At 40.7% G+C, this 16,437-nt stretch overlaps 1 protein-coding gene across 2 annotated transcripts in view; it reads left to right on the forward strand.

Moving 5' to 3' along the window:
* esrrgb (estrogen-related receptor gamma b) overlaps nt 1–16,437 on the forward strand; it is an 86,292-nt gene that overhangs the window by 35,911 nt on the left and 33,944 nt on the right. The window contains exon 1 of one of the 2 annotated variants that reach the window (XM_006797141.3): nt 9,045–9,248. The exons of the other annotated variant lie outside the window; for it this stretch is intronic. Within the exon in view, the coding sequence (XP_006797204.1) occupies nt 9,199–9,248 (50 nt within the window). The 5' untranslated portion in view covers nt 9,045–9,198. Of the gene's footprint in view, nt 1–9,044; nt 9,249–16,437 lie in introns of those variants that run through there. 2 annotated transcript variants of the gene reach the window in all.

Genomic DNA, 16,437 nt, shown 5'->3' on the forward strand with positions numbered 1-16,437 from the left:
AGGTGTCATTTTTTGCTACTTCAGCTAACATATGTATGTGATCTGTGCTGCCATCTCCATTCAGTAAGCTTAGCCCAGTATACAGTAGAAGAGAAACCCTGTTAGCTATAACAGTGAGAGTAATAATAACTGATAACATCCCTTTAAAGAAAAACCTCAAAATCATGTGTATGTTTTTCCTCTGGTTTTTTTTTTTTGCGTGCCTTTGAGCCATCTAGTTTGGAGATCGACAGCTGTACAGATGCCTACAGTTTTATGTAGAAACTATTTTCTTTATAACAAGCTACACTTGTCTTATCACTTTGCAGAAGTAAGGGTCTCTCAACCCATAAAGAGAGGCTCATGACAGTATGACAACGTCACTTTGTGGCACCACCAATCAGCTTGGCTGAGCTGTTACATTAATGACCTGCATATTTCTTATGGCTAGTAAAAATAATTTTTTTTGTTTGTTCTGGGAATACATCCTACCCCACAAACCATCCTACCCCTTGTTTCTGCATATGTGTGCACATGCGCAGAACACAAAAACGCAAGTTGCTAGCATCTGGCTGTGATTTAACACTACTCCGTTTTCATATTTTGAACTATTAGCACTTAATTGACATGGACACTGTATTTTTAAAGCCACTGTGATTGTTAATTGTACAGTAAAAAGCTATCTGCTTATTGCAGAAAACTATTGAAATCAAATTTCCAGCTTTGGTCAAGTCTAGTTTCAAGTTATTGCTTCTGCACATGTGCACAACACAAAAGCACAAGTTGATAGCATCCGCCTGTGATTTAGCGCTACTCCTTTTTCATATTTAGAAAATAGCTAAGTATTAGCACTTTATTGACGCGGGTACTTGATTTTAATATGCCATTGTGAATGTTTGTTAATTTTCAAGTGGAAATGCCATCTGCTTTTTGCACAAAACTATCAAATTTGCAGCTTCGGTTAAGTAGGATGGTTTGTCAGACGTCACTCTAAATTTATCCTACAGGTAGGACGGTTTGCCAAAGTAGGACGGTTTGCCAAAGTAGGATGGTTTGTCAGAACAACGGCATTAAATCACTCACCACTAAGTGATGTTGTTGAGGTTGTGATGTTTGGAAAGAATTGCTGCCGATAGTTTAAAACCAATTTATTTATTTATCATTTATTTAGTACTAGGTTAATGGTTACTTGGTGTCAGGATATTAAAGAGAAGGCCAATATTTTTATAGCAGTTGTTTCCAAAAGTCAGGCAACACGGTGAAATAATTTAGATGAATAAATAGCACCGCGGGCAACTTTAGAGAAATTTGTTTGATTTCCTGGTCAGCTATTCCTCGACTGAGCTTTATTTTTTGGTATGAATACTTTGCCACTTGTCAGATGCAGAACATAAGTTTAAAAAAAATTAATATAAACATGTATTTCTGCTGAGGATAAAATGTGATTTCCACCTCAAACTCTTGAGATAATAAAAGATCTTAGGCAAAAAAAAATGCAAATAAATGCGGAGATAAAATCTAAATTTTTATTTGTGTTTTGAGATCAGTGCTTCACAGTAGCTTACATGTCATGTAACTGTCATGTTTTTCAGTGGTTTTAACAAGCATGAGTAAAAGTCTGGAGGTGAAGCCCGATAATTGCGATGTGTCTGAAGCACACTGCCTCACTGCTCCTGTTTGACAGGTGCCAGCTTTTGGTGCTACAGACAGATTTAATGAGCAGGACCTTTTCCCTGAGAGGTGACACGCTCAGGTCACAAATAGTTTTGCCTTTTATGTCTCGGATATTGGTGAACAATTTTCACACTGTGTTATGAACAGAGCAGAATAAACCGCTATTTTCGTACTTGAGGACTCGTCAGTACACTTTAATTCTGTCAGGATGCTTGGCTGCCTTTTGAAAATGGAAGACGATGAGCCCTCTGCATGAAATGTCTTTTTTAGGACAATGAGCCTTGTGGGCTTTAGAGAAATATGAAGACAAACTGTTGATGACAGCCCCTAATTCCCAAGATCTAGAATAAATGTTTTTCCCTTTTTTTTGGTCCAGAAAAAAAATAGACCTCTATCCATCATCGAGTTTTCAGAGCACGCCTACAGAAAACATGCTCTTATTTCCAGGGCCGGATGTTGCTCATTTGGCTGAAAGGTAAGTGGATTTTTCTGAGGTTAAACTGTCGTTTAATGCCCATTAAAGGTTTGACGCTGTTTTGCAAACTGACATACATCCTAGCAAAATCACAGGGCAAACATGGGACACGAAAATGGATAAAAAACTGATTCAAATTCCTTTGATGTGGCGTTGTCTCAGTCACTTGAAAAATCAGATGAAGACAGAGCTGTGGTAAATTGCTCTGCGAATGTGGCTGCTGAAACCAATACTGTTTTCTTTGCTTTGCTAATTATTAATTACCCATCTCCATGCATATGTGTTTATTCCTAATTGTATTTGATGGATGAGTGGCAGCTTTGACACCTCATTAGACCAGATTAATTGAACGACACAATATTTATGTCTCGGCAATGACCAGTTATCCTGCCATCTATCACCGAGATGATCTCACTGATTGAAAACCACTGGTCCGTGTAATCCTAATTATTTTGAATTAGAAAAGAATTTATTGCTTCTTGTGGCGTTTTTCTGTGATGATGGCAAATTGGAAACATTAAATGCATAACGAGGGAGAAAATGAGAGGAAGACACAATCACAGAATTAATGCGGGTGAATGTCGGAGAAGGGGGAAGGGCGCACAAAACAAACCAGGTGCGCGCCTTATCGAGTCACGGCTTTTCTCCTGCACTGCACAGTCTTAGCAGGAGACGCAGGCTGTCATGTTTTCTCAGGATTCTGCAATAATATTTGTCTCTTTCTCATAATTCTATAAGGCAATGCCCACAGGATGCCTATTTAGAAGAAGGGTTACTTCTTTTTTTTTTTTTTAACTCAACCGAACCTCTATATTTTCCAACTCCCTATCCACTCTCTTCCAAACAAGCTTGTGCAGAACATCTTGATCCATATTCTTGTCTTTTATTAAAAAGTTGGCTGAGTACTCGAAAAACATTTCCACTGAACTTCACATAACCCTCCTCCAACTTCTGCAAAGCTTTGCCCCTCATGGGAGGAGCACAAGCTAAAATCCAGCATTTGAGCTCACAGAGAAGCAACAAGGCCCTGAAGAGTGGAGCTTTTACTATCATACAGCATAGGAAAGCCTCAAGGAACAGACTTCTTTCCCAGGTAGTCAGAACTTCCTCATGCTTATTTTTCCAACTTTTCAAGTTTCTAACACCATTAGCCGGCTCCCCTGTGGTCTTGAAAGCGGTAGCGTTGATTGAATTAAGCTATTTCCTTCTTTGAGACACTTTGACTAGCTTTCTTATACCGCAGCCAGTCACTGCTGTAACTACACAAACGCCCAAAGCTATAGGCACATACAGCACACACACACATGCTCGCCACAGTTTGTATATGTATATGCACAGACAGCGCACATTAAAGATTGCACACGTCTACAAATGCAAACTGAATCTGACAAACCATCTGTAGAAATCTGCTGACCAGAGTCGCTCAATGGGATATAGACCAAAGACATCTTAGAAGCTGCTCTATAATGCCATTTACACCATAGTATTTTAATCAATTTAACTGGCCTTTTTAGATATAGTTGGCTCAAAATGCTCTTTATAGTTTTAAAAATAGGACAAATGGTCTTTTGGAATCAGCTGGGGAGAAGTTTAATCTCATTGAATGGAGCCAAAGCCAGACGTTTAACTCCACACAGTGTAGAATACAAGATTATACCGGCCTGATATAGCCCTTCCACCACCCGTTTATTTTTATCCTCTATTAAGGCAGCGATATCCTTAAAGGCTGCCAAAATTATCCTGTAAAAATGCTGACTGGGAAATATGAAAGGTTCCAGGCGGGTCTAGTAAGCAATCTGTGTGCATGGTGGAGCAATGTGACTGCTGTGCTTGCTATACCAACAGGGGTGACCCCAGTTGGAGGGAGAGGTGAGACTAAATGAAAGTCATCCCTGGATCTTGGGGGAGCCGAGCCTGGAATACCAAGCCTCTCTCTCCGAAATGAGATTTGCTGCCAATGAGGCTGCTTTGCATAAATGTTTGCTTTTATTTATTTATTTTTTTTAACTTGATGATTTCTCAGCAGCTAAACTAATATTCAGAAGCTTCTTTTACGGGCTACGCCACCAAATCTCCGCTTAACTGTTTTGATAATTCTTTCACCCATGGAGGTAATTCATTCACACAAAGAGCTTCTTTCCTTGTGGGTTTGCGACGAACGAAGAGGATAATTTCCCTATCAAACGCGCTCATTTAAAACAGAAAGTTTCGCACTTAAGTTAACCGTTCCTCAGAGGGAAGCTCGTAATTGAAGAGTCACTAGTGCCCTGTGGGTGTTCTGAGACGTTGAAGTCGGTATGAGCCCAAATGGCAGCTCTGTGACATGAATTTGAGAACGTGCTATATATTTCTTCTTTCAGACACTTTCAGTGAGGCTGACTAATGCTATCATGCAGATCTAGATGCTCATATGCATTCCTGTGTGTTTTATTTTTGTCCAATCAGTTGTGTTACCCACTTCTCTTTGGGCTAGCCGTTTTTATCGGCAGGGTCTAGACACGGACATGCGCGCAAGCATCGTAAGGCTTTAAAAAGCTGACGGCACCAGGCTCCCCTTTTTGCCAGCTTCCATATTGGAATGAACTTGAGATGAATGTATTGATCCGACAATGACACAACCTGGCTTTGCTTCAAAGGTGACTCCATCCCAGACCCTCTTGTGTTATGCAGTTGACGTGGGCGAGTCGCAGAGGATTCGAGCGGTGTCAAGGAGTCGTTTAAAATTAGAGCGTGGGGGGTAAAATTGATTTTGTTTATATGTGATGTGATTAAACACAGCGGAGACCGTTTGCTGTCGCTGGAATCACAATCGCGGCTTTCAAAGATGCAGCGCAGGTTGGAGAAATGTCCTTAAGTTAATATATGCCATTTGGTGATTGCCTTTAACCAAAGTGACTTCTGATGAGTGAAAACATTTAACAAAGAGCACAATACGTAACAGCACCAAGAAGGCAGTGATTTAAGAGTTCATAACAGCGGATTTCTCTCATTATGATGCAGACTCTGCACTGAATACTTAGTCAATGGTCTGATGGAGGCTGCTTAGCTAATTTGGGTGTCATCCCTCTCAGCCTTACATATTTATAATACATTTGCTCACAATATAAACTCTCGCAGGACCTTAAAAGATGTTTTTGGAGAAGCTGTATGCTCACATTTGGTCACACTCAGCCTGTTGCTTACTATCAGTGATGTCACATCAATATCCCACAGTAGTAAATGATCAATCTTGAATTGACTGCATGGACATTTTTAACAGCACGAACCAGCAGAAGAAAAGTGAATCCAGTCACATTGTGGGAGTCCGGCTCTCGCAGTCAACGATATCGGAGCCCTGCAACAAGTCTCTCATTTACACAAGCGCTCACGTAGTTTTATTTTAACTGCCCTCAGTAAAATGAGAAATTAAGAGGCAAGAGATAGAGGCTAATAGCATTTATTAACCCAGCGTGAGCGGGCAGCGGGGCGACAGCGGTCCTCCACCAGCCCTGTCTCGTCCTGGTGGTTCAGTCGGCGCAGCCCAGAGAGGGGAGTGGAACATAATAAAGCCCAACAAATGCACCCAGCTGATTAATGCAGCCCTGTGGCTATAGTAATTATCCCTCTCCACACTCCTCCGGCAGACGAGCCAAACAAGTACGCGGCAGCGAAAGGAAAATGTGCAAATGATGGATTTGTGGGACTCAGTGTCTGTTTCGTGAGCTTTGTGTAAGAAGTCGAATGTTGACACGGGGTTTGTCGTTTCGGTTTCGCTGTGGCGGCGGAGTTGAAGGTTTTGCACTTGCAAAAAAAAAAAAAAAAGTTTAATGTCAGCAGTTTAATGTCTGTCTGGATTGAGTTACAAATTCCTCGTGGGTTTAAATAGATGAAAATAAATGTATCGATTTATTGCATGTAGACGAAAGAGATAACAGTATGTGTGTTTTCAGACAGCAACATACAACAAACTTTTAACTAGTATAAAGTGAGTCAAATAATTATATGCACTTAAAAGCAACACTGAATTTTTATTTTATCAGATTTGTATGAAATGCTAGTACACTGATAAAGCAGCTTTGCAACGTGATCAAAAAGTCATATGTATATATATTGCACTATTCCTGTTAAGAATCACAAAGTGATGACAACAATCAAATGCATTAAAATGCACAAATCTCAAATGTAATGGTAATGCAAAAATAAATGTAATAATAATTCTATATTTTAAAAGAAAACCACAAGTTTTTTGGTTCTACCTTCATGCACCTTGATTATTTTCCGTGTCACTGATTTCTTATTATGTGAGTAATTTGATTAAAGCAACTGATGATTGTAGGCAACGCGCTGAGTTCATCAAAGTGGCCGCTGATCGAGTGGCGTGTGAAGTGAAACTTTAAGAACACCGGCTCCAAGAACTGAAGGTATTGTCTTGTGTTGCCTGCATAAATGAACCAACAAGAAACAGTTTCATCTGTACCGGCTTCTGGAGACTGAATTGAATGCCCAGAACATTTAGGAAGGCGTACAGAGTGAACTTCCTCCTGCTGATACACTTTCTTCATGGCGAGGTCAGAAGGTCAGCCATAACAGGCAGTTTGCTCGTGAATCAGGAATTTAATTACATACAAGCAGCGTGACAGGAAGACCGCGTCCCTCAGCCCACTACAATATGTCATTACTATTTATTGACACGTAACGATTTTGTCTTTTTTGCACTTTTGAGAAATCTGCAAATTTCTGGTCCTCTACAGAAATGTTTTTCTCACAATCCTTCTCGTCTTTGTTTTCATTCATTAACACTCACTGTTTACACGAGTCCAGATTTCACTCCAAAAATAAACCCAGATTCTCTCTCCTACTCAGCTGTTCTCCTCTAAATTACAGCCGTGCTGGGAGTTTACAGCGCTCAGAATGTAAAACTATAATGAGAGCCTAAACTGCTGCCTGACAATGCAGGGTGGTGCGAGGCTGGTCTGCACTGATCTCCTTAAAGAGACACAGTCACGGTCATAGAGCCGAAAATCTGTTTTTTCTTAAATACAGATTTAATGATTGGATTACGGTTTCTTCTTCTGAAGATAACGTGATGGTGGGATTACACAGACTGTGCGCTCAATAGATTTCCTGTCAGATGCCACAAAACCCTGTGTCTCTACTCTGTGTGAGCAGGCCGCGCAGAGGAAGGGAGACAAATTAGGTCTGGACGCAAGTATGTACCCACCTCAGAAAGCTGGCAACCCAAGAGCAGAGTGGGAAAGTGCAAAAAATGTGTAATTTAGCCTTGAATTAAGCATTGCCAAATAAAAATGTCTTTTATTTTAAGGTAGTCTGACACTTTATATTTTGCATAAAGTTATTCAGTCTTAAAAATACCAAAAGACCACTTTTTTTTGGTTTGATTGGCACTGGCTCTATTTTCTGCATGTGAAATCATACATGTCATCTGAACATCAGTTCTCGTCTTCTCGGTCTCATTAAAAACATAAACATATCCCCCCTATTGATTATGTCTGGATGTCTTAATCGGATCAGCGGGAATAGCCGGATTTTCCATCGCAGGAAAGTACATTAAATGCTAAAATATTGATCAAAAATGTAATGGAGAATGCACAGCTGCTTTAATAAAGCAATCAGCCTTTTGCTCCTGTGACTCTGATATGGACTGACATGAAAAGAAAACGTTCAAATGTATAATTCCTTTTCATTTAAAAGATGGTTGGGAAACGGGAGTCTGTCCTGAGGCTTGTGGCGACACGGCAACGCTGTGATCAATAGGAGTGTGTGATGGGTTTTGTATCGATCGGAAAAATGTGGGTTGATGAAGTGGGCTGGAGGGGTGGGTGGCGGGGCTTTGGGTTTCCTCCGATGGGCTGCCACATTTCACGTACGTGGTAAAGATCCACTCAAACTTCTCTGTCGTCGTCATCATTATTATCATTCCTGCCGAGGTCATTATCACTCTCAGTTTTCCTACATCCTGCCTCGCTAAGGACGGGTAGATCCCCTCTCTTCACAGCGTGACTGGTGGAATGCTGTGGGAAGCAGCTGTCATTACTTTAAAGGAGGGCAGGCTGTGGAAAGCCAGATCCATGGTGGAGAGGATAAAAGACTAAAGGGAACCGTTTAGCTCCATAATCTGGCACTGAGCCCTTTAAAGCACCGTAAACAGACCTGTTCAAATCACCCTCAGCGAACGTGCCTCTACTTCTGTTTCTTGTCAGTTACTGCTGTCCACTTTTGTTTACCTCATTACTTTGAATATCAATCTATCTATCTATCAATCTATCTATCTTCTATCTATCTATCAATCTATCTATCTTCTATCTATCTATCTATCTATCTATCTATCTATCTATCTATCATTTCTTTCTTTCTTTCTTTCTCTGTTTTGCAGCGCTCCCTTGTGAATGGAGGCCGACTAGTGGCCCATTAGCCCGTCTCATCTCAGTAATCTTTCATCACCATTGGCTGTTGGCAGGACAACCTTCCTGAATCCAGCCAATGGCGGTCGCTCCATATGCACCTAAACCACTCCCTCCTGTTCTTAAAGAGCCCCCTTGTCTTCAATGGAGACTCAATCCCCCCTCGCCGACTTACTCAGCCTGAGTGCGCTCTCACTGCTGCTGCTCTCCATCCATCCCTCTTATCTTTTACTCTCTTTCTCTGTCCACCAATCCCATCGTCTGTGTTCTACCTCCTCTCGCTGCTCACCGTTTCCTCTCTTCATCTCTTCCTGAGGTTCTTGTTTTGTTTTTTCCTCTCTCCTCTTTCTCGGACCACCACTTTTCTTCTCACCGGCCGTACTCCTGAGCCCAGCGTGCGGCACCTGTGCAGACTGGAGTTTGTTGGGCCGAGGCAGAAGGTTTTTCTTTTTTTTTCTTCTTCTCTTTTTTTTTTTTATTTTAAGTGTGCAGGTTGAACACAGGAGGGAGGGGAAGCAGCACCCGGGACCACCTGACCAATATTTATTGAGAATATGAGGAGATTTAGGAACTGATCTCCTGCTTCAGCTTTTCCCCAGCTGTTTATCTGTTGTTGTTTTTGATTTTTTTTTTTTAAATTGCAACATCTGGAATGCTTAACAAGGACTGATGGATGTTTCCGAACTGTGTATCCCTGACCCTCTCTGCTACCACAACCAGTAGGTGCTTCTTTATACAAATCCCTTTTTTCCCTTCTTGCTTAGCTCATCTAAACTTTTCTGTCTCTATTTAAGTTGACAAAAATTGTTTAAAAATGTTATAATTTGTTTTTAAAAAAAGCAAACTAAACTATTTCCAAAGACAGGGAGTTGCTCTCGTTCATGTACAGGACATCAGAGCTGAGCGGTGGCTGCTGTGGCGTAGCCTGCAGGGAGACCGGGGAGCTGGTCTCTGTACAGCTCTCTAGCTTCTGCATCAGGATCCAGGGTTTAAACTCAGCTCGTAGGAGAGAGTCACAGGCAGATTAATGCAGCCGGTATCCCGTGCACTGTCCTCCAGCACCAGCCGGTGTCCCGGGGAAAGTTAGTTGAAAGCGTGACACAGAAAAGTGTGTAACTGAAGAAGTAGATACGTGTCTGTCTGTGTTACTGATACAGCTCATCTCATTTTATTGTCATTTATAGTTTTTATATAAAATTGGTGGTTATGATTAAATAACACTGAGAGTTTAGTAAGTTTGATCACCTCCAAATGTGGCACAGTATGTGAGTAAAATGCAGTTAATACGAACAACAAAATGTGCACTTTAAAACTTTTTTCTTTCTTGCGCATGCATATGGTTATTGTGCATTTTCTTAGCACAAAGGCAGCTTTTTTTCCCTAACAAATGAGAAGTTAAAGAAACTCTCAAATCTCATTTGGAGCTCCAGTCTTTATCATTGTTACAGTTCTTGGATACCTGGAAAGATAGTTATCTTATATCCAAATGTGAGTGGACAGGGGAAACCGTTCACTGCATTCACTGGGATCCTCTTAATGTTAATCTGTAGATGGGATTGGAAAGGTTTAATCTGCTAAGCACTTTTTACAGGACTGCGATTAAGGATTTTTCCAACTCTGCAAGGCTCCACAAAAGGAAAAAAGGGGGAGCATCTCCTGAAGCGTTAAACAAGTGTTTATTCTAACTGCATCAGAGCTGCCACTGCACATAATGAGAACAAATGAGATCCTATCGGTTTGTATTGGTTGAGCAAGTGAAATGACAAAACGTGTTTGTATTCAGAAAAAGCAGCTTTGGTTAGAAGCTGTTCGCTCAGTAGAAATATGTGTCGTTTTAATGCACTTTGCACATGCATCAAAAAAAGCTCATTTTGGTGTTAAGTCTATGTAGTTCTATTGATCACGAAATAAAATGTATACGCTGCTGGTGCTGCTGCTCATGGTGATGATGATTCAAAGCGCTTCAACGCTTCAGTCAAAGGTGTCGTGCACACCTTGAAGGATGTACATAAATTTGATTTATTCACTGTAATCAAATGAATCACATAAAATTCCTTTTCAAAAAGGATGTAAATCATTTTCAGGCTGGAATCTTCAACCACAGTTTTGTCAGTTGTTTTGATATTTTACATAAAAGAAACAGATCTCAATTAAATACATCTGTTTCAAGCATCGTCTCTGAAGGCTCTAACTTTTAATATCACAGTTAATTCGTGGTGCTTTTAAAACACACAATAGCAAGCCTTTCATTTTTACGCTCAAAAAACCTTCAAATGAAAACTCTGAAGTTTTAATTACATCTTTAAAGAAAAAAAAAAAACTATGCCAAATAGAAATGATTAAAAATGACAAATCCTACAATATGATGCTATTAACCCATCGTGACCCCAGACTGTGTCTGTGTCCATCTATGTGTGTGTGTGTGTGTGTGTCTGCATTTATGTATGCACATAAAAATATGCATGCGTGTGCTGACAAGTGAGTAGCTGGTTATGCATGCTATACCTGCACCCTTAAATACTCGTTAGGTCATATTTGATAGGCCAGCACTACACTAACACCACAACTCTACATATTTTTACTGGTTCTGCTTGAGATGAACGATTCTACACTTAGAATTTTTTATTTAAAAATGTATTTGTAAGCGTTAAAGTTGCATTAACCATGTTGTCCTACATTTTCCTACATCGAGAAGTTGCACGCTGAAAATCTGTGTGCTCAGTGTCACATATATCTGTGATTAGTTAGGTTTGCCTCTGCTTTCAAACCCTTGGAGACTTTTGCCTTACAACTATCATACTGGCCCGAGGTGAAAGGTCAAAGGATTTTAGTGTCCAGCTGTCAAACCACATTTCTGATGCTAAAGCAAATACCTGCTTTGTCAAGAGACCAAAATATTACTTACATCTAGTGATTTATTCTTTCTGAAAATGTGCATGTCGGGATCGTGTTTGCGTGTTGTGGACCAAAATCAAAATAAAATGCAGCTGTACATAATTGCATATGACCTACTATTTGCATCAGCCTCCACAGGTGCTCTCCACTATTTCATGTCAGTCAGAACCATCTGCTTTAAAATTAATGGAGGCAGTTTTGAATTAAGAGTCGTGTTAGACATGTTTTTTTTTTTTACACATATTGCTTTATTCTTCTTTTACAATAACTGCTTTTTTTAAATTATAGAAATTCTAATGCTATAATTAACTTATTATTAACTGACAACGGTGTCACGTGAAGATTAAATATTCTGCTTGCTCAAATTTTTTTTCAACTTGTTTTACCTGCTATTCCCACAGGTGTCCTCCCCAAGTAAACAAACAGGAATGCATAAGCGACCAAATGTATGCAGACACAGATAGACAGACATGTGCACACACATGTAGACCAAAGAATCACACACTGACCTGGGATCTAATTTTAGCCGTCCAATACATAGAAACACCTGACTGTGTCTGTTAAAGAGGAGCTCATCATCTTATCATGCATTGCATCTGTAATTTGTTACGCTTAACACACGGGTCTTGCTGTGATTAAGATGCACCCGCCATTTATTCTTTATTTGTTTTTTTTTTAACACTTGGCGTCACATACGAATGCTTGAGGTAAAATTAATTTGATTCCAACGGAGTATTTAAAACCCTGAGCATAAGGAAAATAGTTCCTGGAGTTGCCTGTTATTTAGGGAAATTCAAGCATTACAAATTTGCAGTGAGTGCAGTTCACTATCTGCAATCAGTGTTTTTTGCAACATTTATTTCCATCCATTCGTGATCGATCTTGCACTCATTCCTTCTTTCGTGTGCTGTCCAAGGTTCGAAAGAGTAAATTGGAGTTTGAATATTTCACTTTATGTGTACTCACGGCTCCCGGCCACCTTTTCGCACTTCACCAGTCACCGTTTGGTTTGTGTCAGACTGCTTGAAAAGGATCCAAACCTTACACGAGGGCTGTGATCTCTACCAACTTTGTTTGATAGTTGGCTGATCTGACCAGCAGAACTGACTGGAAAGCCAAAAGAATCCACTGACGGATGGAGAGAGCAGGTGGTGGGAAAGTGCTGCATTGTGTTGAAACTGTGGTGAGGGGGGGGGGGAACAATCTGCTTCCTTCCAACTTCACCACCAGCTTTGAGTTTTCATAAAGCTGACAAAAACTGGCTGAGATAAAAACAGCTCTGAACGTGTGAAGTCGCTGCTGTGTTTTCTCATGACTGTCGCGTTCACTGTTAGCAGTGGCTACTCCTTACGAGCCGAGCTTTGTTGGTTCTGTGTGATGGCATGAGGGGAGAAATAGCTTCATCACATGTCACGACCGCCCCTCTTGTTATAGATATATCCTTTAGGTGGCCTGTTAAGACTCTGAATTCATCAGGCTGGAGATGGACACCTTTTTTTTCTTCACCTGCTGTTCAATCAAACATGAATGTGCCTTTCAAGTGCTCAGGCTGAGTGTAAGCAGCAGTGAGAGGACTTCTTAGAAGGAGTTTGTTTTATTGATCAAATGAAATTAACACACACACACACACACAAAAGGAAAGAAGCAGTGTGCGTCTAATCATGGAGTGCGGGTCAGCCGGCATGTTTAATTTAATGGGCCTCATCGTAGCTTCACGAGGTCTCACATTGTGAACTTAATTCCTCTTCACCACGTTAATTTGCATTGTGTCAATTGACCGGAGCGCTTACTGTATCAGCTTGAGTCTCACTTGAAATTCAGTCCATGCTCTAATACCATTAGGCAAATGCAAAGTTGTGTCATTTACACATTTGGGGGAGAAAAAAAAGGGGGGTGTGGGGGGTGGAAGGGTTAGGAGGGGTGAGAGAAAAGCCAATTTGTGCCGAACAAGACTCGCTTGTGATTATCAGTGGATGTTATTACTGTGGAGAAGCAGACGTTTGAAGGTTATGTTTCTGGGCAGTAATTGAAATGCAAAATAACATTAGGATCGATGGCCATCTCTGTTTATTTATGAAATCAATATCGTAACTGTCCCTCATGAGTCCTTCTCTGATTCCCAATGACGGCTTAAGTCTCTGCTCGTTTATTCTTTCTCCCCCCCGTAACCTCCTTCTTCTGTCTCTTTTTAAAAGGCAGTTAGGGGTGTGTTTGACTTTGCAGAGAGAGCAATTTCCTAGAGGTGCTGGATGTGTATGTAGATGGGGGTTGATACTCCAGGTAAGGAGACATCATCCATGTGGGAAATCTATGCAGTCTCTCCTCGTGGCAGTGACATTGAAGAGGCCATATGCTGGAAATTCTCTGTATGGTATGTGTGTGAGTGTGTGCGTGTATGTGTGTGTGTTAAGGAGATAGAGAAGAAGAAACAAAGTATATCTATGTGATGCAAAACTAGTGCTGGGACTTACTACCTGAGATAAAAACGACATTAAAACAAATATTTTTAAAAATGAAGATGTCAGAGCAAAATAACTTAGAGAAGGACTTTCCACCTTTGCAGCACAAGTAAAGGATATGCTTGGTTCCACAAACTTATCATCAAGCTTTAAACTGTGGTTTTAAAGCAGTTGCAAAGGAATACAATCTGATCCATTTTAAACCAGAATCACTCAGTATTATGTACAAGTCTGTGTGTGGAATGCACATAGTCGAACATTAGCATAAACACATATTAAATACACATGCAAGTACACTAAACATAAGATCAAATATATCCGAAAAAGAGGGAATAGATAAATCAGTCACACAACAATGCAAGAAAATCCGAACGACTTCAGGGATAAGATGCTCCGAAAAGAAGAAACCTTCACCCTTTAGAGGCAAATACAGTAAATACTTCTGTTCAGTTGGTAGATTTTTTTTGTTGTTGTCACATTTAACTGTAGGTTTGTGTTTCCTTGACTGAATCTGCAAGGTTGTAGCAGAAGATTATTAGATTATTAGATTATTAGAAATCCTGTTTCATGTTTGCTTCTATCAAATCAGCACATTACAGGGATAGCTCTTTTAAATGTGTATTCATTATAAATATATGAGAAAAAAAAGTGATATTCACAGCAGCGAAATTTAAGAACACACACATTTTTGATGACCTTCATTTGTGTCACCCGCATGTTGTTGTTACCACTTAACACTTGGAGACACACGCTACCCCCATTTTCCCACTCGCATGACCATTCATTTCCCAGACACCGCGGCCACTGACTAACAGTGTAATCTATGTGTCAGGCGGGAAGGGGCACTCCGTTTAAAGCTGATAGAGTTTGCCCCAAACAAGGACAGCCTATCATAGAAAGATTAATGAACTAATTTCATGCATGGCTCCTTGCCTCTGTCCTTCTGTGCTTCCATGTTCGACTGTGTGTTCAGCACCGTGATTTACGCTGTGTTCCCTGCTACAAGCTTAACCCCAAGCTCAACAATAATATTTCCTTTATGCGGAAAAGTGCACGGTAAAAATTTGGAGAGCCGTATATATTCGCTCCTTCACCCAAGACAAGGACAGCATGAGGTCATTTACGGAGAACTGTTTTAAATATGCATTTTCTTTTTCGTGTTTGAGTGGCGGTGTAAATTTATCGTGCTGAAATTCAGGAGGCTAGACAACATATTTCATGGAGAAGAGGTGGATGGATTCGGGATTTATGTTGGGAAGCTGGGGATCTGCGGCTCTGCCAGCATGAGGAGGCATGCCAAAATACACACATGCACATGCAAACATCTGAGATTTCAGCTGCTCTGTCTGGACATTTTCCGCACCTATCTCATGTTAGCTTCAAAAAAGAAAAAACGGTCCATGATCTGAGCGTGCATCACAGTCCTGTCGCGTTAAACATTCTGGACGACTGTATTTTGTCGTACAGAGTGGTCTCTTGACGTGTGGTGGACAGACTGGAACGCGTGCATCTGCTGCTCCGTGGTGTCCATTGTGGGACTGTGTGGGCCTCTCAGAACAGAGAAGGCAGGTGACCTTCACGTCTGTCTGATGAGTCCTGCTTGTCTGCTCCGTTTGTACAATTTTTCTGCGCAGCGGAGCAAACACTACCCCATTAGGTATTAGGTGCAGTGCGTGTGTGTGTGTGTTTTTTTGTCAAGGGAGTGGGACAGGTTGAGGAGAGTCAGGCTGTGGTTTGAAAACTCTATGTCTCTTTATATTGGGGCGGGTGGTGGGGGGCGACCAAATTATGAAACTATGAAGCTATTTCTGTCTGCACGAATTGGTGGTTCGTGCCATTATTTCATTTCGACAGATTTGAAAGGGCCCATTAGAAATTTCCATTAAACCTAACAAAAAACATCTCCCCAGCGTTGCCGTGTGCTAAGTGTGGAATGAACTACTTTTTACGTATGCCACAATGTGCTATTCCATAGGGAATCCCCCCCTATCTGGCTTCAATGATGTATTAACTATTACCAGGCTGGTCTCTCTCCACTTCAGCTTGGAGAAAATATATCGTCCAATTGACTCTAGGTGAATGCTGATTGCTAACAAGATTTAACATGAGTCATCTGAGTCTTTTATAAGCCACAATAGCCTTAGAATGAAGGCTAACACAATGCTGTATCTCTCAATCTCGCACTATGTTAACAGTCTCGACTGATTAAAAATGCATAAGGAATGTCTGGGGCCCGTAAGAGGAGGGTTTATTTTTTCATGCCTCATCTGGAACAGGAAGGAAGCCGAGGATCAATAGATCTGATCTGGGCCCAGGGGTAGAGGCTATCTCCTCCTCCTTTTCTCTTCTTTTCACTATTCGTTTGCAGTTAAAAAAGAGAAAAAAAAAAGAGGTTTCTTGGCTTTAAATAAACACTTGTGCAAAGGAGGCAAAAGAAGGAAAATGCATTCTGAAACACAACACCATTTTTTTTTTTTTTTTTAAAAATGGAGACAGATCCTGGCAGTAAAAAAAGCCAAAAAGTTCCGACTGTAAAGCAGCATTAGCTTGCTAT

Source organism: Neolamprologus brichardi, chromosome 15 (genome assembly GCF_056152115.1).
Source record: "Neolamprologus brichardi isolate AB-2024 chromosome 15, ASM5615211v1, whole genome shotgun sequence".
Classification (NCBI taxonomy): domain Eukaryota; kingdom Metazoa; phylum Chordata; class Actinopteri; order Cichliformes; family Cichlidae; genus Neolamprologus; species Neolamprologus brichardi.